Here is a 25,786-nt window from a genome sequence, read left to right as displayed (position 1 = left end):
CACCCCAAGAAACAATAACATACACAAAATAGAGTGCACAAGAAATTAAGCAATAATATTGTACAAGAGGTAGAACAGCACGTTACAAAATAACCCACTCCAAAAATCCTCTTTGTGCCCTCTTCTCCTTAGGCACGGGTATTCAGAATGACCCCAAAACAAAGGTACCAATGCGAATGTCCAGCAGGAGCCACAAAAGCAAGAACCCAGTTGTGGGTCATACACAGAAAATCGGCAAACATGACCCAAGGAAGACAATATTAATAGGAACATAACCAAAATAGTTTCTTACTAAAGTACAAAAATATACATATAAGCAAATTCAAAACACAAGAGCACTACATCTTAGCCTTTGATTCTCTGATTTCTTCCAAGGAAATGGTCTGTATGTCAAGCCAATAGTGAGGATATGAGGAAGTGGTAAAAAACTCCAAAAATAACATGCCTAAGTACACGTACACTGTGTGGGCAAACCACAACAATTAAGTTAGAAGCTCTCTCTCTCTCTCTCTCTCTCTCTCTCTCTCTCTCTCTAGTGTAACTTGAATGCGTAAAGTCTAGCAGTAAAACAGAAAAGTTTGGGAAATGAACAAACTGGATACAGTGTTTACCTGTTCTTTGCCAACAAAATCATTATCAGGGGTGAGAAAAAGCATGCCGTGACACTCCTTGCTAAGCCAAGTTCCCAATTAGATATGGATAACTGGTCACAAGGATAACAACGATGACATTTTGAACCAGAGACAGGAAATAAACTGCAGAAACTCAAAACTTCAATAGCATAATATAATTCTAATTCTCAGACCGTATTCAAGCCACCAAAATGTCATCTTCTACATGTGGGTACTTGTATCAAGCTCAATACGTGGCAAGCCCTACAGGTGCCACATCACCAAAACCCACCAATGTGGCAGACCAATAAGGCACCACGTCTGGCACGTCGTATGTTTGATACATGGCGAGCCCTATAGGCGCCATGTGCCAAGGCAACCAAAACTATATGCTTAGCCTAAGCGGGAGCATATATACAAACCCAAATATATCTAGATATGAAGAGCCCTGCAATAGGCTGCATGGCCCCGCCGGGCCCATGGTCCTTCATACCTAGCTCCAAGGCCAAACAACAATACAATCAGCCCCCGGCTCACTTGTACTTGGATTGATAAACAATGGCTCTCCTAAACATTGAGATAGGCCTGCGGCCCATTCTCTTACTTGATCGCTCAGAAGCAAGCCCCTCTCTTTAACATTGAGCTAAGCCCGCGGCCCATTCTCCTACTTGGTCACTTGGAAGCGAGCCCTTGGCTCTCTTAAACACTAAAGTGGGCCCTGGCCCATTTGTCTACTTGGATGCCTGGGTTGGGAGCAGGACCAAGGCACCACTGCTCGGGATCATCAGAGGATACTGGACTGGCGGCTGAGGTCATGGGATCGTCGAGATAGTTGTCTTCTTGCTAAGACAACTCTATCTCGACCAGGCTTGGAGAAGAGGCAACAATGACCTTACATTCATGTCATCCGATGCATATACGAAACGTTACTTTCTGCCTGCCACGACACGTTGCTCTCCGTCTGCCGGCAAGCCACAGACAGCAGAAGGGCTTATATCACTTCTGGCAGAGTTGAGGAGAACGAGCCACCTGTCCAACAGTTTGCTTGGGCTCCAATACTCCTGCAGCCTATATAACGTATCGTATATGCAGCAAGACATAACAACAACAATACAACCAAGTCTCATGCTAAAACACTCTCTCATACTTTACATTAGTGTTCAAAGGTCTATCACTGCCAACCTCTCCCTTTCCAAGCTTGCCTTGACCTCCTCTCTCCACCTCCGGTGATCCCAAGCCATTGAAGTGCCCACCATCTTCCCGGACTACCTCAAACCACACCTCTCACCCACACTACATAAAAAAAATGGTAATCAATTAAATAGAAAACTAGTAATGCTCCAAATCATAAGAACCATCAAACTCTTAGTTGCAGGAATTGCATACTGAGGGTGACATTTCAGCTCTACAACCACAATTTCGTGGTTCAAAGCAAGAATCGAGTTAGAACCACATTCCTGTCAGAATAGAATCATAGTTCCAACTCAGACGGGACCTCTCAACCATATGAATCCCATATAAACAAAAGAAAAGTTATAATATATGCAGTGAAAAATGATGAATGTATCAATCTAAACAATGGAATAAGGGCACCAAAAAAAAAAAAAAAAAAATCAAAATAGGGACAAGGACAAGAACACATACTAGACAATGCAACAAGAATTTACTATATTTATGTTTTAAAGTGATTACTATGGACATTTAGCATATACATTACAACTAAACGAAAAATACATACTTCTTCAAATATATTTATGTGAGGAAGTGGTTTGGAAATACTCTTCAGATCCTGGGGGACGTTCGTGATCCCCAGCTAGTCAATCATGATATCCATGAAGGCTTGTGTTGGCCAATCATGATATCCACGAAGGGCGTTCCGAATCCGGAGGCTTAATCGGCCCAAAGGTGTCATGCACTGATGGGGCTCCGAATCCGGAGGCTTGTGTTGGCCAATCGTGATATCCATGAAGGGCGTTCCGGATCCGGAGGCTTAATCGGCCCAAAGGTGTCATGCACCGATGGGACTCCGAATCCGGAGACTTGTATTAGCCAATCGTGATATCCACGAAAAGCACTCTGAATCCGGAGGCTTAATCGGCCCAAAGGTGTCATGCACCGATGGGTCTCCAAATCCGGAGGCTTGTGTTGCCCAATCGTGATATCCACGAAGGGCGCTCCGAATCCGAAGGCTTAATTGGCCCAAAGGTGTCATGCTCCAATGGGGCTCCGAATCCAAAGACTTGTATTGGCCAATCATGATATCCACGAAGGGCGCTCCGAATCCAGAGGCTTAATCGGCCCAAAGGTGTCATGCACCGATGGGGCATTGAATCTGGAGGCTTGTGTTGGCCAATCGTGATATCCATGAAGGGCGCTCCGAATCAGGAGGCTTAATCGGCCCAGAGGTGTCATGCACCGATGGGGCTCCGAATCCGGAGACTTTTGTACTAAATTGAGCGATGAGGAAACGGGAAACTTTGCATTGCAAAAGTGGAATATGTACATGGTGAACCATTCAAAACCAGTATCATTCCCCACAGGTCGGGTTTAATGATAGAATTTACGCAAGTGCGTTGAATTTCAAGGCCGTGGCAGACTCTTTCCAGACATGTCCTTCAGCTGATATGCCCTTACTCCCGCGATCGAATCGATCTGATAGGGGCCGTCCCAGTTAGGGCCCAATTTTCCATCAGCCGGTTTCCTGGCAACTGGAAGTACTTTCTTCAGGACCAACTCTCTTGGTGTGTAGCGGCGCAGCTGAACACGTTGATTATACGGCTTAGCAAGCTGCTGCTGATACCGTGCCATGGATGCAAGGTCACGGTCTCTTCGTTCTTCAATCAAAATCAAATCTAAGGCCAGCATCATGTCGTTTTGGCCCATATCAAAAACTTTCGATTTCAAGGTTGGGAGGCCGATCTCCAGGGGTATGATTGCCAAGGTTCCAAAGCATAAAGCAAACAGCGTTTCCCCAGTGGATCACCTCGGCGTAGTTCGATGAGCCCATAACACACTCAGCAATTCTTTGACCCATTTGCCTTTGGCTTTCTCCAGCCTCTTCTTGATGTCGTCCAAGATGGATTTGTTAGAGGCTTCAGCTTAACCATTGCTTTGTGGGTAAGCCGGCGTGGAAAAGTAAGGTCGAATACCATACTTGCTGCATAGCTTTCGGTAGACGCCACAATCAAATTGAGTGTCATTGTTTGAGATAAGTGCTCTTGGAATGCCGAATCATGTTATGATATTTCTCCATACAAAGCGCTTAACATCAACATCTCGAATGTGCGTTAATGCCTCCGCTTCGACTCATTTTGTGAAGTAATCTATTGCGACAATCAAGTGTGACTTGTTCCCTGGGGCCCTTAGCAATGATCCGACGATATCAAGTCCCCACTGGGCGAACGGCCAGGGGCTGGTGATAGAGCTTAACTCTTCAGCAGACAGATGGGTTAAGGGGGAGAACTTCTGGCATTGTTCACATTTTTTCACATAACATTCGACATCTGCTCTCATTGTCGACCAATAATACCTGTGTTACAGCTCGGTGAGCAAAAGAGCGCCCGCCAGAATGTGCGCCACAACTGCCTTCATGTATTTTAGCCAAAAGCTCTTCGACTTTGTCCGGATGCACGCATTCCAGGTATGGACCAGAAAAGGATTTTTTATAAAGCTTTCCTTGCGGATCCAAGTAGTATCGCAGGGTTTTGTTTCGCAGTTTGTGCGCTTCTTTCTTGTCCGCTGGAAGCTGTTCGGAAGACAAGAATGCAGCAATGGGGTCCATCCAACTCCGTCCTGACTCTATGACATTAACTTGGACTTCCTCTGAAGGGCAAATGCTCGGCTTCGGGATGAAACCTACTTCGATGGTTCGTTTAAGCTCTGAGTTAATGGCGGAGGCTAGGCAAGCCAGGACATCTGCATGTGTGTTCTGATCTCGTGTTATTTGATTCAATTCATGATGGTCAAGTTTTGCCAGCAAGGAGTTAGCCGTTTTTATGTAAACCGCCATACGATCATTTTTGGTCGCGTACTCCCCCTTTAACTAATTGATCACCAGTTTTGAATCGCAAAATACAAGCTAACGCCGAGCACCCAGAAGATGTGCATTCCGCAAACCAGTTAGAAGGGCTTCGTATACGGCTTCGTTATTTGATGCATCGAAGCCGAGTTTGACGGGCTGCTCAATTATTGCGCCGTCGGGGGCCATGATTACTACTCCGACTCCACTGCCCCGTTGATTGAATGATCCATCACAGTACAACTACCAAATGTCCCCAACATAAATTCTCCAGTTTGGCTTAGGTCGAATTTCATCAGACTTGAAGTCGGTAAGACCCCCAGTGAATTCGACCACAAAGTCTGCAAGTACCTGTCCCTTGATTGAGGTTCTAGGCAGAAACTGAATATCGTATTGGCCGAGTTCAAGAGCCCACTTTGAAACGCGCCCAGATGCTTCTGCACTACGGAGTACCGACCGGAGGGCGTGGTCCATTAGTACCCCGATGGTATGCCCCTGAAAGTAATACATCAGCTTTCTTGCTGCCATGACGAGGGCCAGAATGAGTTTTTTCAACGAAAGATAGCGTTTTTCGGCGTCAACCATTGCCTTGCTCACATAGTACACTGACCGCTGCTCCCCCAGCTCTTCCTTTATCAGTACGGCGCTGACGGCCCGGTTGGAAACTGCCAGATACAGAATGAGCAGGTCACCTGCCGAAGGTGTTGTCAAGAGTGAAACTGGTCGAAGGTAGGTCTTGAGGCCGTTGAAAGCAACTTCGCACTCGACGGACCATTAAAAAGTCTTGCCTTGCCGTAGTGTATAAAAGAATTGTTGGTAGCGGTCCGTGGAACGACTGATGAATCTGTTGAGTGCGGCGGCCATCCCCATTAACTTCTGAACCTCCTTGACCGATCGAGGGGAGCCGAGTTCCAGGATTGCTGTGATTTGCCTTAGGTTGGCTTCGATTCTTCGGTGGTTGACAATGTAACCCAAGAATTTGCCAGAGCCGGTCCCAAACGCACATTTGAAAGCATTCAGCTTCATTCTATATTTGCGTAGAATGTCGAATGTCTCTTCCAGATCGACTATATGATTCTGCTCTTCCTTAGACTTGACCACCATATCGTCAATGTACACTTCCATAGTGTGGCCGAGTTGCTCCTTGAACATGGCGGTGACTAGTCGCTGGTAAGTTGCCTTGCATTCTTCAGTCCAAAAGACATAACCTTATTGCAATAGGTTCCTCTTGGGGTGAGGAATGTAGTTTTGTCTTAGTCCTCCGGATGCATGGCAATTTGATGGTAGTCTCTGTAGGCATCGAAGAAGCTCATACGCTGATGACGTGCCGTAACATCTACAAGTTGGTCTATCCTGGGGAGGGGAAAACAATCTTTGGGGCAGGCTTTGTTTAGGTCCGTGAAATCAACGCAGACTCGCCAAGTCCCATTTTTCTTCTTCACAACCACAGTATTTGAGAGCCATGTAGGGTAGGCCATTTCCCTGATTGCTCCGGCATCAAGCAACCGGTCAACCTCTTCAACAACAGCAACATCGTGCTCTGCAGCTGACCGCCGGCTTTTTTGAATAATCGGCTTGCATTTAAGGTCAACATTTAAACGGTGCTGCGAAACAAACAGATCTATACCCGGCATCTCATATGGAGTCCACGCAAATACATCAAGATTGCCAAGCAGGAAGGAAATTAGCTACTGTCTGTCGGCTTGATTCAGGAAGGCGCCGACCATAAAGAACCTGTCTGGGTTTCCGTCAATTTCAACTTGATCTAGGACTTCTGTGGCCTTTTCACTTGGGAGCCGCCCAACATCGTCGAGGCTCTCTCGATCCGACACCTCAATAGAATTCACTTGCAACTCTTTTGGCGTCTTTCCAGCAAGGAGATAACATGTTTTCTGGGAGCCACGGATCTGCTCAATGTCGCGTTCTGTCGGGAAGCGTAGCAGCTGATGATAGGTGCTTGGCACGGCCTGCATAGTGTGCAACCAAGTTCGCCCCATGATGAGATTATACGGCGATGGCAGCTTGACGACCAAGAATTCCACTTCCACTGTCCGGGAACCCGCTCGAACGGGTAGTGTGATTTTCCCCAATGGGTATTTTGGATTGGCATTGAAGCCGAATAGTAGATAAGGTGCCCGAGAAAGATCCGGTTCGGAGAAGCCGAGTTTGGTGAATGTCTTGTAATACATAACTTCCGATGTGCTCCCCGGATCAATGAGTACGCGCTCAATGATGAATCGGTTTACGCGTAACTCGATTACCAAGGGATCGATGTGAGGAAGTGTCACTCCGGCCAAATCTGAATCATCAAAAGCAATGCTCGCAGCTTCATGGGGCCGCTTAGCTGGAGTGAGTTGATTTTGAGGGTCAGGATTCGACTGAATTGTATGCACCGCGGATGACATTGACAGGCTGTATATCATGTGGATCACGCCGAGTGGAGGTGAATCTTGTCGTAAGGCTATTGCTTTGGTTGAGTTGCCTTTGCGGACATACTGTTGCAGCTAACCATCTTGTACCAGTTCCTCCAGGTGATCCTTCAATGCGTAACAACTCTTAGTATCATGGCCGTGATCCTTGTGATACTCGCACCGCCTATTCCGCCTTCTTGTTTCGGGAGGGCCCACCATTTTGGACGGCCATTTGAAGAACAGAAGGTGTTGGACATTGGACATAGTGCCTGTTTAGCAGAAATTATAATCAGCTTATTTCAGCTTTCAGCTTAATTTAAGCTATTTTGATGTGTTTGGTTTAGCTTATAGCTTATAGCTTTTTGGAAGTCAGAAATCAGCTTATTCTTTGAGTGGGGCATGAGATACTTTAAGAATAAGTCAGAAATCAGCTTATGTTCATAGTTATAAGCTATAAGCTGTTTAGGCATAAGCTATAAGCACTTTCTCACAGCTCTACCAAACAGGGCTATGACCGCGTTGATCGACTCTGACAACTCCGTGTATTTCTTGTCTGAGCGCCTTGTGCGCCTGCCATCGACTTGCAGTTGTTCATTTGCTCGGTGGGGGCATTGGTCGCTTGAGGGGCGAGAATCCCGTCTCTTGTCTCGTTTAGCCCGATGCCGTGGTTCAGGGCTCTGTGGTGGTACAGAATTTAACGGCTGAGCAATTTCAGAAGGAGCTGTCTTGTTGGTCACGTTTCCGGCTTTAACCCGCAAGGCATCATCTTCCACTTTGCAGTATTCCTCAACTTTCTTCATCAACGACCAGACTGTTTTGGAGGGTCTTCTAGTCAAAGAGCTGCGGAGAGCACTGTCAGGATGCAAACCCATTTTAAAGGCAGTGACGGCCATGGAATCGTTGCAAGCGTCATCAACAAGATTGAAGCACTCCCAATAGCGCGCCAAATACACTCTTAGTGTTTCTCCTGGCTGGATCTGCATTGCCTAGAGAGAGTCGGCTTGTTTCGGCTGGACCTCGTTGGTGATGAATCTTGCCCTGAAGGATTTTTGTAATTGATGAAAATTCTTAATCGACGTCAGCTCTAACTTATAATACCATCTGACTGCCAACGGTCCCAAACTGCTCGAAAATATTCTGCATATGAGAGCTTCGTAGTCTGCTTGCAACGTCATGGCTTGTTTATAGTGACGGATATGATCCGTGGGATCCGATTTCCCGTCGTACAAGGTGAACGACGGGGCTTTAAACTTCTTGGGTAATACTGCCTTTGCGATCCGTTGCACAAAGGGATCGTGCTGGTCCTCTTCGTCTGAACCATTTCGTCTTCGCTTATGTCTTGTACGTGGACTCTCTTCAGAGGAACTAGTAGTTACGGGTCGTCCCTTCTTTCTGGGCTCCGGGGATAATGAGTCGGAGTCGCTGTCAGTGTCTTGTTGTCGGGCTCGAGGTCGTCGCCCAACTGCCCTCAGAGGTCGTTCCGGATCTTGGCGTACAACTTATTTGGACTTCGCCACTTCCAAGGCCAAATCCTGACGGAGACGTTCGTTTTGCTTTGTTTTGCTTGTTCCATGATCGCTTGCATTGTCTCATGCGCTGAAGTTGAGGGTGAGGCGAAGTTCAAGGTGCATCTTGCGGCGATAGTCTCCGATCCAAGAATGTTTGTTGGAGTGAGGTCGTCTCTCTGTGTGGTCTCATCAGTGACTATCGGAGGGTCTTTCGTTACGCCCGCCATAGATGAATTTGAGTATTCCCACAGATGGCGCCAATTGTGGGGAAGTGGTTTTGAAATACTCTTCAGATCTTGGGGGACGTTCGTGATCCTCAGCTAGTCACCTGAAAGGGAATGAACACTTCGATCGGGGGTGCCGGGATTAGCACTCCGACGTATAAGTCAGTGTATACTCTCTTGATCGCTTGTATCTTAAGTTAAGCACACTAATTCTCACATATCTCTTTCTGACTGGTGTTCTTTTATTTATATCTTTTCTTTCTTGGGCCTCCGGGCTGGGACCACTTTCAATTCGCCGTATAACTATTTACTCGGCTTCTTTTGTTACAAACCGCTTTTCACTCAGCCCCTTACTCAACCGGCTATTTGGCCGAAAAGGGTAGGATTTGAATGTGCAAAACGGAGCCGAATGCGATGTATATATTTCGACTCTCCGGGTCCAATTATTCGGCCTCTCTACGACTCATGATATTCGGCCCCCACAATTTATATAATTATATACAAAATATATAAAAACACTCCCCTAGGTGGTCCCAACCTTAGTCTCTTTTATGCTCCCTCACTCCCCTGCTCCCACTTTGTGCAACTAAGGTATACTTCACATTCCTAAAATTTACCAAGAACAATATGCCTTTTTACTCGAAAAATAATAATATTGATAAAACAATAGAGCTTGAATTCATTCCAACTAACATGGTACGTAGTAGTTGCAGCTAAAGAATTGATGGGGACACCTGCATGCAGTGATCATTACCACACTGTTTATCCCTTTGTTTGCAATTATTTTGCATTCTCTCTTTTAGTTTCTTCCACTTATCAGAATTCATCTAAGTTGCAATATGGCAGCATTAAAAAAAACTAAAAAGACAAGCAAGCAAACAAACAAACCGAAAGAGATCCTGCTAGATATGATAGGATAGATTAAACATTTATTATGGTCAAATTATTGTGGGTATAAAAAATCCTACTTGATACATTATCTCAAACCATAGAGCTCAGCAACAAAAATTGTTTTCAGCAGTTCAGGTTTCAAGTGAATTTTTTCAGCAGTTGTCAATAAGACAATAAGATTTATGAAGATGACCCACATCCTGGATTCGACAGGCAATATGCTGCTACTAGCTTCAAATGGTACAAAGTGTCCTAGGTTCCTAGCCTTGACAATTACTTTATCTATTTCTTACAATTTCCACAACCCACAATATCAAACCCACAAATGTTCCAACTACAAAGCCTGAATATAGTTGTTTCTAAGATTTGAATACAGAAGACAAATGAAAGTAGGTAATAAATAGATTTGTTATGACAAAACCTGGAAGGAAAATATCTCCATCATTTTCATTTTTTTATCTCCAGAATGTGAAAAGGAACCTTCTACATCCCTACTGTAAGATGCAACTGAATGCTATCTGAATTCAAGGCAATATAGTCCAGAATAATGAAGATACGTTTACCTCTCTCTCATAGGAACACATGGACAGTTCCAAAAGCCTTGCCCTGCCTCAGCAGTTTTGTCATCATAGTGCCTGAAAAAAAATGGCCCCAACATAGGATATTTATATAACATGAGTATACGGCAGAACAAACAAGAATAACAACTTCGATGAGATTTTATTTCACCATCTAGCAGAATAGACTGTCCCGTGCATCAATTCATGCAAGTTCAATTGATCAAGCAATTTAAGGAATCAAAATTCCAATTTATGCAGGTTTAATTAGGATACCCAAAAGTAAAACAACTACATCAATTTAGCGACAGTCATACGATTAAGCTGATGATTAATGATAAGTACTTAAACTATCAATCCATCATGACAAATCCATAGAAACCAGAAACATGTGAAAAGCCTGTGACTATCAAATGCTCCAATTTTCAAATATGTAACCATAGGATAAAAAAAATTCAAAACCCAACCAAAATTGATGCCCTTATCCATATATATCAATTCTATATTTCTATTCCACTTCAGCACTTATTCCATCATGCAAACTTAACTAAGTACTTGTTAAAATCCACCTACTCTCCACCTACTTCACCCACTTAAACCTACTCCACTAAACATAACCCACTACACCACTACCACCTCACCTACTCCACTAAACCTAACCCACTACACCACTACCACCTCACCTACTCCACTAAACCTAACCCACTACACCACTACCACCTCCACTTCACCTACTCCTTACCTACTACACACTCACCCTCTTCTATATATAGGAATCATGAATCATTGTAATTGATATCAATATATCAATCAATAATAATACATACAATTTATTCTCTCTCTTTCTCTATACATTATTTCTTACATGGTATCAGAGCTGGTTTAAAACCTAGTATTTTCGCTTCCCCGGCGGGCGGCAACCTCACCTTAGCCGCCCGCCGGACCTCAACCTATTCCGCTGATAAAATCAACAAAGATTTGTGCAACTGTAGTCATGTGTGAGGCTGATGGAGAAGAATTCTTCACCTCATATGACGAGACAGTCTGGAACTAGAAACACTGCAACATTCTGCTCTGGAATTCTGCAGCAGCTAGATTATAGCTTGGTTGAGTGCCAAGCTTTGGTTCTTCCACCCACTCTTGAACTTGCCCAGCAAAGTGTGAAGGTTCATGCTTGTGTTGGAGGGACTAGTGTGCGCGAAGATCAGCGCATTCTCTCCAGTGGGGTTCATGTTGTTGTTGGTACTCCTGGTCGTGTGTTTGACATGTTGCGGAGACAATCACTTCGCCCTGTTTACATCAAAATGTTTGTCTTGGATGAAGCTGATGAAATGCTGTCACGAGGTTTTTAAAAATCAGATCTATGATATTTTCCAGTTGCTGCCACCCAAAATCCAGGTTGGGGTGTTCTCAGTTGCTGCCACCCAAAATCCAGGTTGGGGTGTTCTCTGCCACAATGCCACCAGAGGCTCTTGAAATCACCAGGAAATTCATGAATAAGCCTGGAAAGAGAAAAAGCTCATGCTAGGATTTGCGAAGTGATTCGCTGCAGGAATTTTGGCTTTGGATGAAACCCTTACCATACTCCACTCATTCTCTCCAACTGTTCTAACTTTTTATTTTTATTATTATTATTATTATTATTATATCAAATAATCAATGCACTCATGTTCCCCACTAACAGTGTCCACTTTTGACCCAAACCATTTTCAATCCATCATTTCTCCTTCACCTTTTGCACCTCACTCACCGACTCTCTCTCCACTTTATCACATGGGTTTGTCCCTCTCTCTCCTCCATTTGATTTCAAAAATCACTTATTTTTATTTATTTTTTCCAAGTCACTTTTCCTCTTTTTTAAATACCCCACTTTATTTTGAAACAATCGCACTGATGTTTTTCATATAATCCATCTATAAATATTTTTTATCTATTTTCTTTCTCCCTTGTTTTCTTTCATTTTATTTTTATTTTTTCAACAAAACACTCCCAAAACAAAAAAAAAAAAAAAACAACATTTTACAAACTTGTCATTTCTTCATGCCGGGGATCAACCCCGATCAGCATTTTACACCATAAAAAAAAAATAAAATAAAAAAAAATAAAAATAAAAAAACACAAAACAAAACAAAACACAACCAACACAAATCGGAACAGTGGGATTTTTCTTCTCGCCTATTCCGCCGGTCTTTTCTTCTTGCCACCGTCTTGGGCGGCCCTTGCCGGTGTTGCCTCCGTGTTTCCCACTCCACTGGGCATGATCACTACTCCCTGCTCCTCCACTGCAGCATATGGCGGCCCTCCAAATCGGAACATAAAACTAGCCTTCCGCTTCAGCTCCTTGTTTTCCGCCTTTAGCACACTTATCTCTGCTCGCGCATCCTTATACATGCGTTGGAGCAGAGCCAGTTGGGCGTTTAACTGCTGCACCTCATTTGTCCTACTCTGCAGCCGGTTCGACAAATTTGTAACCGCAGTCATGGTTTCCACACATGACTTCAAGGTATACTGATTGGCCTCCACATCCGACTGCACCGCCATTTTTTGCTCCACCGACCGCATCGGAAAGTTCAACGGAGCAAAACCAGAGGTGTTTGGTTGAGGTTCACTGGCCACCGCACCAGTTATTTCTCTTGTGGACTCGTTCAGTTCTGGAAAGAGCGTGAGCAGACCACGGGAAGAGGAGGCCATGTTCTGGGTAGCTGGACGGGAAGAAGAGGCCATGTTGCTGAGTGTTTCAGAGACGGGTTGGTTACAGAGTATTACAGAGTTTCTTTCTCAGCAAAGGAAGAATTGTTTTCAGAGGATTTTCAGAAGTTTTTTTGTCTGCCTCAGCCTCAGCATCAACCTTGGTTAAATAGCGAGGCAGCCACGCGTATCGCGCGCCACTTGACGCCAGACGACAAACGGGCGCGCCAGTCAAGGCTCTCACGTGCCTCGCCATCATGTCCGGCACATCTTTTTATGACTTGGGCTCGCCTTTTGATGGCACGTCTTTTTATGGATTGGGCACGCCTTTTGATGGCATGCCTTTTTATGGATTGGGCACGCCTTTTGAAAGATTGGGCACACCTTTTGAGGGTGCGACTTTTTAGGGGTCCGACAAGACTCTGTAAACTGTCCCGACATTTGATTCCGGTTAGCTTTTCCAAGGGTCCGACAAGACTCTGTAAACTGTCCCGACATTGATTCCGGTTAGCTCCTTCATGGGTCCGACAAGACTCTGTAAACTGTCCCGACATTGATTTCGGTTAGTTTCTACAAGGGTCCAGCAAGACCCCGTAAACTGTCCTGCTACAACGGTCCGACATGACCCCATAAACTGTCTTCTACAACGGTCTGACACGACCACACAGTGTCTGCTACAACGGTCCGACATGACCCCGTAAACTGTCTGCTACAACGGTCCGACATGACCCCATAAACTGTCTTCTACATTGGTCTGACACCGCCATCCAGTGTCCTCTACACCGTTATGACACCACCATACAGTGTCCTCTACATGGTTATGACACCCCCATACAGTGTCCTCTACAACATTATGACACCACCATCCAGTGTCTTCACCAATGGTCTGACACGACCATACAGTGTCTCTTATCCTCTTTTATTTTTATGTACTTTCTTGTTTTGTTACTCTCTCCAAACTCAAGTTGGTTAGTTCCTATCCCCCTTGAGTTTGCGGGGGACTGTTAAAATCCACCTACTCTCCACCTACTTCACCCACTTAAACCTACTCCACTAAACATAACCCACTACACCACTACCACCTCACCTACTCCACTAAACCTAACCCACTACACCACTACCACCTCACCTACTCCACTAAACCTAACCCACTACACCACTACCACCTCCACTTCACCTACTCCTTACCTACTACACACTCACCCTCTTCTATATATAGGAATCATGAATCATTGTAATTGATATCAATATATCAATCAATAATAATACATACAATTTATTCTCTCTCTTTCTCTATACATTATTTCTTACAGTACTACTAATATTGACTATTAAGTAGTGCACTACATGCACCTTCAGCTTTCAAGAGCATTTGTTTAGGAGGAAGGAAAAATAAAAAGTATACTTACCTAAATAAAAATAAATAAAACGCAGCCAAATTAAACTATAATTTGTTATTTAACATCTTCAACATTATACTAACATGTCGAGTGCTTCCACATGGATGCATGGATGCTAAAAGGGAAGAAAAATTAAACATGGTACTACAGAAACATAGGCGATTATATGCAGAAAGCCTCCAGCCAACTACATAATATTGAAGATAAGAATCTATTTTTACCATTGCACTATACATGGCCATCACATGTTTCTTCTCCTATCTGAGTCTATATCATTTTCTTTGGTTTTGCCTCTACTCCTTTGATACTTCTATTTGAAACAGACCATTCCTTCCAATGACTGCAAAGGTACCACTAATGACTTCCCCCAATCACACTAATTTATACATATAGCCTTTCTTGCCTTTGAGTTTTTCCCCTCATAATCATGTTTCTGTCAATTACACGCATTTATGGACATGGTACTTCTTAGCAGTTCATAATCAACATATTGGAATCTTGTAATTATATTCTAGGAGATACCCTTCATTTTGTTGAATACTGGTCCATAATTACTGAAGTAGCAAAACTGTCCACCTATGAAGCACGGACACGGACACGCGACCCGACACGGACACGCGAAAATGCAAATTTTCAAAAAAATAGGGGACACAACACACTGGGGACAGGTTCAATATATATAATTAATTTTATTTATTATATGTCATAAAATTATAAAAAAAAATCATTAAAAATTGGTTCCTATAATAAAATTAATAAACATACATTATTAAAATTATATACTCAAATAATAGAAAAGAAAAAATAAAAGAAAAGAAAAAATTAAATTAAATTAAAATCAGAATAAAAGAAAAAAAAATAAAAGAAAAAAATGAAATCAGAATAAAAGAAGGGCGAAAATCGACTGAGGAAAGAAGACAGAGTCTGAGAGAGAGAGAGAGAGCAACTGAAGGAAATCGAAGAAAAATGAAGATCGAAGATCGAAGAAGAAGAGGAGTATCTTAACGACGAAGGGCGAGACACGAGAGACGACTGACGAGAGACGACCGACGAGGAGCGACGACCGACGAGAAGAGAAGACGAACGACGAACGACGAAGTCAGGTCCTCTCTTTCTCACCCTTTCTCTGCTGTTTCTCTTCTATTCGAAGTAGGTTATTTTGATTTGTTTTTACTTATTTACAAATCGACCCCAAAAAAATTTAGTAAATTGTGAAATTACCCCCGAACGTGTCTATAACGTGTCCTGAACGTGTCCGGATGTGAAAAAATTAAAAAAAAAAGGGGACACTCTCTGCTGCGTGTTGGACACGTGTCCACCACGTGTCCGACGCGTGTCCATGTCCGACACGTGTCCAACATTGGTACGGAGCCCTCGGAGAGGTGTCCGTGCTTCATAGCTGTCCACTTCATCCACTCTCACCTACTTCTACTAGCCTTAGTTCCAACAATTTCTAGTACTAGAAGATGTTCATCCACAGTTTATAATTCTCTTGGAATGCAATATTGTTGCTTGTTATCAAACCTCCAAAGCAAATTTGAATTTTCTTGGAACTTGAGATTTTCATTCTCCGAATATGTTGGCCTACTTGTATGAAAGAACCTTTTAGGTTGCCTCCCGTGCATGAAAGAACCTTCTCGGAAAAGTATTTTTAGTGTTTTAGTAACACCATTATTTATAACATTTTGCATCAATTTGATGGCAGCTGTGACTTGTGCATGTAAATGTATTATTTTGCTGACAATGTTCTTGACATCCCAAAGCAGAAGCACCAGGGGGTACATGCCACAGCCATTGTCCCACACCCACACATGTGCTTCTAAGCTATGATCAATTTTCTCCTCAATCTCCTCCAAACGATCTCACCAAGATAAAAGACATGGTTTCTGTTTGGCAGCACCTTGGTCATCAATTTTCACTATTCTCTCATTATCATATAGCCCTAGTTTGGGGTGAATCACATACATCTTGATTCATTCGTGTGTGCATGTGATGTGATTATCTTTTTTGTGCATTTGTTCATTTTTGTGTTTCATGTTTCACTGATCCTAATTAGGTGTTGCAGATTCGTAACATAATAAACTTGAAAGACAACAGTGTTCACATCTCCATGTGTATATTTAGCCATAGCACAAAAACTAAATAATTTTTTTTAAGCAACCCCTCTTTCTGATGCGTTTCTAGTGTGAAAACCATCCACTACAATGGCATGGTAGTGACACTTACAGTAATTCCTTAAAATTCCAATACATGACTTATTAAAATATTTGTTTTAAATAATAAGAAAACCAGGAGTATACATATACAGTATACTAGCTTCCTACTAATTAGAGCTAACATACCAGTGAACAACTGCTAACAGATGTGTGGTATAGTGATTGATGAAAACAATACAGGTAGCCATCAAATTTCTACAGTAACATTAACTTACAATCTAATTTGAACATCAAAACTTAAATCAGATTGGGACAAGGAAAAAAAAAAACAACCATACAAAATCAATCTGAATTACATTGTGAAAAAGGACAATACCTTGATAACAACGGATGTAACTCCCTTGTCTACACAAAAATATGTGCCGGACTTATGAGCATACAGCTCTGAGAACTTCCTCATTATTTCAACAGACTTGTCCGAGGGTTCCACTGAAAGAGAATAGACAAAAAAATGAAATGAAATCAATGCTCACATCAATGAAACAATTCCAACATGTAGTGTAATGTAACTCTTCAATTTGGTCCACGTTACTGCAATTCAAGAGATTAAAGTACAAAATGCCAGCTGATAAGATACTAGTAATTGCAACTTCTGACCTACATAGACGACTAATCTAACAAAGCCGAGGCAGATTAAAATTAAAAAAACATATATAAAAAAAAATAAAAAACAAGTTCGAGGACAAACAAGCATGAAATCAACATTAAACATCAAAAGTGTTAGCAAAAATGCAACCGAAATAGTATTTCATATATAAAACATTGAAGTTAGGGTTAAGAAAGCAGAAATTGAATTATGCGAAATAGAGAGAGGGTGTATGGGGGCGAATAATGTGATTACCTTTTGCTAAGATTACATGGTGGTGACGGAGACGAAGCCGCCGAGGAGCAGCAGAAGCGAAGGAGGAAATGCCGACGCCATATGAGGAGGAGGTTGAGGCCTGAAGTGCTCTCATGGCTATTCGATTCGATTTGAGAGAGAAAGAGAGGGAGATTGCTAGCTAGTATTCCACCAATGCAATTGAAACAGAACCACTGTCTGAGATGGATTTTTCGATTATTTGGTCCTTGTTTGGTTTGTTTTTCCCAAAATTTTTTGGGAAAAATTCTTTGCAAATAAATTTTTAAGGTAATCAAATCAAACAAATTTTTCAAAAAATATTTAAAAAATTTGTTTGGTTACCTGTTTTCCAAAATCACTCTCTCTCTCGTACCCATCAAATCAATAACTTTTTTTAAAACTCTTTCCCAAAAATAATTTTTCAAAATAATTTTTGAAAAAAGACAAATCAAACAAGTTTTCATATTTTTTTACCTCAAAAACTACTCTACAAACATAAACCAAATACACCATTGTTTGACGTGATTTTTAATATTAATTTTTCTGCACAAATTTGATTTCTGTTTTTTTTTTTTGGTAAATTACATTGACACCCCTAAGGTTTATATTTATTACAGTTATCCCCTTTACCTTTTGAAAATTACATTCCCCTCTCTGAGATTTAAAGTTTCATTACAAATTGTCCCCTGAAGTTTAAAGTTTCATAACAGTTTTCCCTCATCGTAATGATCATCATGCATAAAATCAAATTAACAAGGTGGTCAGTGTAATTTTTCAAATGTAAGGGAGTGAATTGTAATAAATATAAACCTTAGGAGGTGTCAGTGTAATTTACCCTCTCTTTTTTTAACGCCTTGGGAGAAAGTTAGGTAAAATAAGATAAAATAGTTAATAAGATAAAATCTTAGGGTTTTTTTTTTTAGGGTCCCTAGTATTAAGACTTTATAGTATAAAGGACATCTAATATTTTCATAATGTCTAAGGTCCCTCAATTTGATCCAGAGGAATTCTGCTCCAGAAAAATTCTGGTCCAAAGAAATTCTGTCCAAAGAAATTTCAACCTAGAGAAATTTCCATCCAGAGAAAATTTCTCTGTTTTGTTCAATTTTTTTGATTTTCTATGTTTTGAAAATTCTCTATGATTGAATTTTCTCTAATTTTCTCACAAATAACTCTGTGATTTGCTACTTTGCTTGCCGTCACTCTTGGTGTCAAGCAAATTATGTGAATTTCTCTGGCCTTTTCCAGAACCAATCCAGAGAAAATCCAGAAAATTCAGTTCAAAAACCAGAGAATTTCTCAAGTTTCAACCTAGAAAAAATTTAGTTAAAAAACCAGAGAATTTCTCTAGTTTCAACCCAGAGAAAATTCAGTTCAGATGATCGTGATTTAGGGGTTGTTTGGAGTGTCCTAAATAAGTGCACTTTTTATCTTTTTGGACAAAAAAGTTGAGGGAAAAAACATGGATGTTTGGGTTAACTTTTTGACTTTTTATGAAAAAACGTGTAACAAAAAATTGTAAAAATTGGTTTGTAGAGAAAAATTAGGATTGGGGGTTGTGCAGCCGTATTTGTTGACTTTTGGTGAATAGTGTTAACTTTTTAACTTTTTGAGTAACTTTTTGACTTTTTGGATTTTTTCATATTACCCGAACTTGGCCTTACCGTTTCTTTCTGATTTTTTTCTTTTTTTTAAACAGCCACCCCCTCCTTCGTCTACCATCAAACTACAAATAAAACTGCAAACTCATTTACTATGATCTTGTAGAAAGCCAGTCTTGCATGGTAAGATATAAGTAATCAGTTGTCTGATTTATATCTTACAAGAAAAGAAGCAAAAAACTATCATAGAATGAATATAAAACCCCACTTTGACTAGTCACCACAACCTCCCAACAATATTAACAAATAGAGCAAGTACAATTGATGGAGCACACACCCTGTTGATATAATTTATTTAAAAAAAAATTATTGCACAACATATAATGGTGACGAAGATGCAATTTCAGTCAATTGATAAAGTCTTTAACTCAATACCTGAACAATAAGCTATTTGTAATTTCAGTCATATAATAAACTGAAGGCATACCTAAACAATACCAGCATCAGACAAATTTACATCCCAAAATTGGCATTCGGTGTTCTCTCTCTTCTTCTTTGACACAAATCTCAACCAAATTTGATCTTCGAACCTACTAGAAAATCCTAATTGCAGAAATCAATCAGAAACTGGACAAAACCGTATCTGTGCAGTTCCCACAGCAGATCTACGAAGCAATGCGCTACTCTATTCTCGCGCCATGCTGCCAAACGTGCTCCTCCGGTGATGCTCCGACGACGACTCCTAAATCGGCTCCTGGTCCTCCGATCGCAAACACGGCTTCGGCGAGAAACACTACGCTAATGGCGATGTCTATGTTGGTTCATGGAGGTCGAATTTGCAGGATGGTGATGGCAGGTATGTTTGAAGGAATGGGAATGAGTAAATTGGGGAGTAGAGGAATGGGGTTATTTCGAGTAAGGGGACTGAATTTCTCTGTGATAGATGGAGAGATCTTAGACATCAAAAAATAATATTGTAGATGTCTTCCATTACTAAAAATGGAAGAGGGACTTTAGACTAATTTTCCCAAAATGTTATATCTAATTCATAATTCTTTTATTTTTTCTCTCACAATTATCAAATCAACTACAAAACACAAACCAATCAACTTTTCAAACATAATTTTTTTAGCCAAATTGAAATAACTAAAAAATCAAATAGTCAACTGAAATAATCAACTTGCCAAACAATACCTTAGGCACATTTTTTGGGAAGTCAAGGTTGTGTTGTGTTTGGACAATTTAAAAAAAAAAAATTGAAAAATGAAAAATAAACTAATGCACATTATTCACCTTGTTCAATTCTAATTTTCTAAAAATCAAATTTTTTTATTTTTAATAATTTTATTTTAATATATTTAAATATTTTTTTAATTTTTAGATACACTTAATATAAATACAATTAAAAAGTATAATATTTTTGAAGAAAAAAAAAGCTATAAAACATTTACTAAATATCAAAAATAAATATATTCAGTGCATTTTTATATTATTGTGTATTTAAATATTTTATTATAAATATTTTACTTTTTAAATATATCTAAAAAGTAAAATATTTGCTTAAAATATTTAAAAAACTAACTAAAAACACACAAAATTAAATTCAAAAAATTAAAACCAAACAAAGTGATTAATTCTTATTATTATCTAGTTCCCTTTCAATTTTATATATTTTCTTCCAGACTTCGTTCTTCTTCTTTTTCTTATTTAAATTTTGTTCTTAATGTGTGTAATATTCTCTAAATATTTAAATAGGATTACAAAACAACAACTTGCCTTCACAATTAAAGCACAACAAGAAACTCAACTTTGCTGGCTTTTATGCATAATTTGCTCAATAATGTTACATAATCCGAAAAAGTGATCAGCTTAATTAAATGGATTGATTATGTTAGTGGATTATATAAATTCCATTCACACACCATCCAAACACTGGCTTAGAGCACATCACAACTGCCACAATTGTGGAAAATGCAAAGGCGACGAATTTAAAGGACATTTGAGACATCCTGTTGCTGTATGATCAATAGTTCTCTACACCATTCTTTGTTATTGTTAAAGAGCGCAAACACAAATCCCTTAAAATACACATAAATAAACAATACTGAGCCCTTCCTCGGCCTCTTATTTGCATGTGTCGTTTATGATTTTCTATTTTCCCAAACAATAGGGCTGGAGAGTTGCATGATACAATTATAAACATACAGAGTAGCCCTGTAAGTGGACCAGAATCAGCATAATCCGATGTAGGCCTGTATTAACAGAGGTATATCATGTGTTTATTAACAAAGGAAAAACACAGGACACCTTCAAGTTCAACACAAGTACATCAGAGGGAGATGGAGTTCAGAAAGGTATTCATGCAGCGAAGGAGAACCTGTTCCTGTAAATGGAAGACACCCATGTGTGGAACAAATAAAAAAATAATGCATCAGGCAACAAGAAATAGGCTGCTTTGAGAAGCACAGTCATGTTTATTCATTCTCAAGGAGAAATTGATAATTACGGAATTACATTCCTTTTGGGATACTCTTTGTTACATGACAACTATATGTGGAGCACTGCTACCAATCTAATACTCACAATTTAGCATGCAGGTACTGATCCACTGTTAGAGGTTTAGGGCCACCAAACCAGTTAATCAAAAATATATCTTCAATTTCTAACTTGAACAACTGAAAATTGTGATCCTTGGGCCAATCTGTCAACCACCAAAAAAATGAAGATAATGAAGGGAAGAAAGAATGGTAGTGTTAGTGAACAAAAGCATACTGAAAAAAGAAAGCTACAGCTAATGTACAAAATATTTGCAATTACCCTTCATCTCGGGATGCTTTGTGAACAAGGAAATTCGAGCAAATTTAGCTTCACTGGAGTTCCCATCAACTACCTTCAACTAAAATATCATGGCGAAAATATTTTACCCAAGTTAGCCATGAATATTGATAGAATTATCAGGTAAACTCAGAAAATCTTATTCCAATTTTTTTTAATATATAGATGAAGCTGCATTGCATGAAAATTTAACGGCATTTTTTGCACATATTTAGAGACAATTTCTGCTTGTCAGACCCAGTAAAATAATAAGATGAAAATCTTGTCTAGTGGCCTCCAAAAACAAATTCATCATGAACTTGCATAATCAGCCAAACCAAAAATCACAAGATGCCTAGAAATAGGTCAAGCAGTGTCGTGTTGGTCTCTCAAACTTGATGCCAGGGAAAGATGTCCTCTTGTACACCAGCTAAACAAGAAGGGACTGCGAGAGATAAGAAAGGGGAAATATGCGCTGGTTACGGGATTCAGGGGTGTCCTCTTGGTAATGACATGCATTTAGCAAAAATTAACCGTATAAAATGCACAAGTGGAATAACCACAGAATCACAAAAGTACTGAGTAAAGAGTGAAAATTGTAAACTTGCAAGTCAAGAGGCCACAAATGCTATGCCCTTGTAGTAACAGCTGATTGTGTAACACACCTTTCCCGTGAGTGTAATTTTTGAACAAGTGGGGTTCTCAGGGTCTATCTTGCCACAAGTTCCAACTGGGTATTCACTGATTGCAAAAGAAGACCTCTCGTCTTTCAATGCATTACTTGCTGTTGGATCAAGAGTTGTCAAATAGAAGTATGGGATTCCATGGCCATGGTCAGGTAGCCCATCACTAAATGAAACCACATTCCTGCACGGAAATTAAATGTTTCTGTTGAGCGAAAAGTATTGTAGCAAGAAAGTAGTAAAATAAATTCTACTAATAGCCTTGAAAACAAGGAGGGGGCTAAAACAGTAAAAAAAATCTGAAGTATATTTAAATGCATGGTCCATGCAGCTCTAAAAATTATGAAGGGAGTAGATTATCAACGTTGCATGAAAATTACATATCTGTCGAATGCAAATTATTGGAGTAAGAGAACAGTAAATCAATTATCCTAATAGCCTTGAAAATAAAGAGAACAGAAAAACTTTGTACTGAATTGTAAGGCAATGAATGGTCGATGCATCTCCCTAAAAAATAAGAAGGGTATGGATGTTCAAGGCTGTGTTTGTAATTGTGTTGCTAACTAGTCTCAGGAACTGTAGTTTTTTTAGTCAATAAGCACAAAAATTTCTGCCTCATTGGCATGCCATGCTTTATGGTACAAATCTCAAGGAATGTGATCCCCAGCATTCCTCTTAAACCTGCAGGCATGGTTTTAAATTGACGTATCAAACACAAAGCGGTAGTGGTAACGGTCAGGGTGAAATGGTATTGGGAGTTTTGAATCGAGAATTGAGTGACGTGATCGTAAATTTTTTAAAATATCAATAACTCTCTAAAACTCATTCATATGCCTTTTTGTCTCTCTCAAGTTTAATTTATCATATTTTATTCAATATTTTAATACATAGAAACATTTTTTACCTTCAAAACTCTTTAAAAAATTACCTGGAACGTTGAAAAAGATAATATTGTATGTTTTCCCGCAACAAAACAGATGTATAAAGTCTTTTGGTATTGTAAATAATCAAAATTATATTGGGATTAAGGAAATATAACAATAACTTGGTTTTGATTAATTTTTCTGGACTCATTTTCACATGATATCTTTTCAGAACCACAGCCATAACAAGATAAAACTTAATTGCCAATACAACTTGTTATATCATTTTTATGATCTAATCATAAATCACAAAGGTAAGTCGACAGAACATGAGAACAGTCATTCCAAAGGCAGCAGGCGGATCAGAAATCAATTAGATGCGGGAAGAGAACGCAAAATAATAAGGTAAAACATACCCAAAAGGTGCTCCTCCCAAATCACTTGAAATGGTACTGCAAAAATAAAAACGACCACATCAGCTTTGTGTTTGAAAATGTTTAAGCTTAAATGCATGCATCTCATCACATATTCAAGATTTTCTAAAGTATTGTAAAGCTTTGAATAAAAATCAGGCAAATTAGTAGGCAACATATAATACAATCCCAAAACCTCTATAATGACATGTTTTTATGAGGGAATAAAAGAATTGAGTAAAAAAATATCAGATTTCCAAATGAGGCAGAATCTAATATGAACCAGTAGTGACACTGGTGGGCATAGTAATCATCCTGATGCATATGACATCGGATTTAAAATGTGAAAAGTTTCCTCTCTCTTCCTTCATTATTCTTTAGAAGTCCCACATACAATCATACGTGATTATGCCTCCTTATTACAAATATTATTTTGTAAAACTTGGGGTGGGTACACCGCTCTTAACCCTATATTATCCGAGCTGCATTTGTTAGTTACAAAGAAGAGTGCTACTAAAAGCATATGATTTGAATGCCCATATTTCTAAGCAAGTTCTATCACCAGCTTATCTAAGTTCTATTTTGATCCTTAAACCTTTCAAATCCCACTGTCCGTTCCACAGTATCTAAATAATGAAGCCTTTGCTCCTTATACCTCTCTCTCTCTCTCTCTCTCAGTAAACATGAGAGATAGTTCAGGAACTTTCATTCATTACCCATCAACCTCAGCAAACAATATAATAAGGGTCATCTTCAAATCAAAACAAATGTTTACACAACCAAATGTTGTCCTCAAAACAAAGAGTGCTCCCAATACAAAAAAGTGGTGAAATGATGACATGAGATGATTCTACATCTATTCCCAGAAAAAGTTTCAGTTGAAAGAAAACAAAATGGTGAATGAAAACCCTAACACGTTGAGAATTGAACTCCAAACCCAAAATCAAAGAAGAATGCTACAAGTACACAACAAATTACAATAAAGCATCAGATGAATCATGAGTTCTATTTGCTTCAATTTCATGTGTAGACACAACACAAGTGAACCCAATTAAACCCTCATCACAACAACATGGATGCAGAAGATGCAATAATCGCATAATCCAAATAACCAATCAATCAATCAAAACAAACAGCTGAACTAAAGATTGAATATGCACACATGTAGATATCTAAGAGAGAGAGAGAGAGAGAGAGAGAGAGAGAGAGGAGAAATACTTTAGAACCCCCCAAGAACTCTGAGAGACCAACCACCGAGCGAAGGCAGCAACATTGTCTGGTTGGGGTTTGGATAGAGAGAGAAGGCGTCCTCCTTCGACGGGATTTCGATATACCAATAAACACAAAACCACACAAACAAAAAAGTAATCAAAAAAGCCTTTCATATTCCTGAGAAAGATCAGAGAACAAGTATGAGGACCAAGTATACCATACACACAACCTATCTATAGTATACCATACACACAACCTATCTATATGTATATATATGCGTATTATGTACAGCAAAGCTAGAGGTATTGCAGTGTTTTGAAGTTTCTCTCACCTACCAATCAGAAAAAAAGGGAGGATAAATTCCAAATACATCTTTGGGTATTAGATTAAAGAATAATGTTTGGTGGCCTGAAAAATTCTGTCCCGAATGGCTGAAACGATGTTGTTTCAGCCATTCAAATTTTTTATTTTTTATTTTCTTCTTCCTCGGTCTGATACGCAGTGAGGGAGGAGAGAAAGAGAAAGAGAAAAATTGGGAGGGGGAGAGGCCGTCGCCGTCGCCGTCGCCGCTAGCCGATCGCCGCGCCTCCGCCGTCGCCGCCTCGCTGCTCTGCTCTGATCGTTGCCGTCGCTGCTCTGATCGTCTCCTCCGCCCCTCGTCGGCTTTGCCCCGCTCGTCGCCTCCGCCGCCTCCTCCTCCATTTTTTAGGCTCCCTCCATTCCTTCCTCCCCCTCCCCCTCCCCCTCCCCCTCCTCCCCCTCCCTCCCCTCCCCTCCCCTTCCTTCCCTTCTTCGTCTTCCTCTTTTCTCCTGCTGAAAAGAAAAAAAAAAAAAA

At 40.3% G+C, this 25,786-nt stretch overlaps 2 protein-coding genes across 9 annotated transcripts; both read right to left on the bottom strand.

Moving 5' to 3' along the window:
• Positions 1-20: 20 nt before the first annotated feature.
• Positions 21-17,612, bottom strand: LOC114261603 (ferredoxin-thioredoxin reductase catalytic chain, chloroplastic). 8 transcript variants are annotated; one of them, XR_003629004.2, is made up of 5 exons: positions 17,366-17,596; positions 16,841-16,953; positions 10,227-10,298; positions 612-833; positions 21-460 (listed from the first exon to the last, which is right to left on the bottom strand). XR_003629004.2 is itself a non-coding variant. In XM_082900025.1 (4 exons), the coding sequence occupies exons 1-4, from the start codon at positions 17,478-17,480 to the stop codon at positions 391-393; spliced, it is 390 nt and encodes a 129-aa protein (XP_082756151.1). In that variant the 5' UTR covers positions 17,481-17,612; the 3' UTR covers positions 21-390. The 8 variants fall into 8 exon arrangements, 2 of the variants coding, with proteins under 2 accessions (XP_082756151.1, XP_082756154.1); XR_014347368.1 differs by having other exon boundaries at positions 612-703; XR_003629006.2 differs by having other exon boundaries at positions 21-383; positions 612-703.
• Positions 17,613-20,951: 3,339 nt separating this feature from the next.
• On the bottom strand, positions 20,952-25,349 carry LOC114261602 (Pyridoxamine 5'-phosphate oxidase family protein). Its single transcript, XM_028201884.2, has 6 exons — positions 24,958-25,349; positions 23,743-23,778; positions 22,446-22,647; positions 21,784-21,862; positions 21,550-21,667; positions 20,952-21,349 (listed from the first exon to the last, which is right to left on the bottom strand). Exons 1-6 carry the CDS (start codon positions 25,122-25,124, stop codon positions 21,325-21,327), a joined length of 627 nt encoding a protein of 208 aa, XP_028057685.1. The 5' UTR covers positions 25,125-25,349; the 3' UTR covers positions 20,952-21,324.
• Positions 25,350-25,786: the final 437 nt, after the last annotated feature.

This window comes from Camellia sinensis, chromosome 1 (genome assembly GCF_055761805.1).
Source record: "Camellia sinensis isolate YWXY chromosome 1, ASM5576180v1, whole genome shotgun sequence".
Classification (NCBI taxonomy): Eukaryota; Viridiplantae; Streptophyta; class Magnoliopsida; order Ericales; family Theaceae; genus Camellia; species Camellia sinensis.
This window is presented reverse-complemented; position numbering and strand designations above follow the sequence as displayed.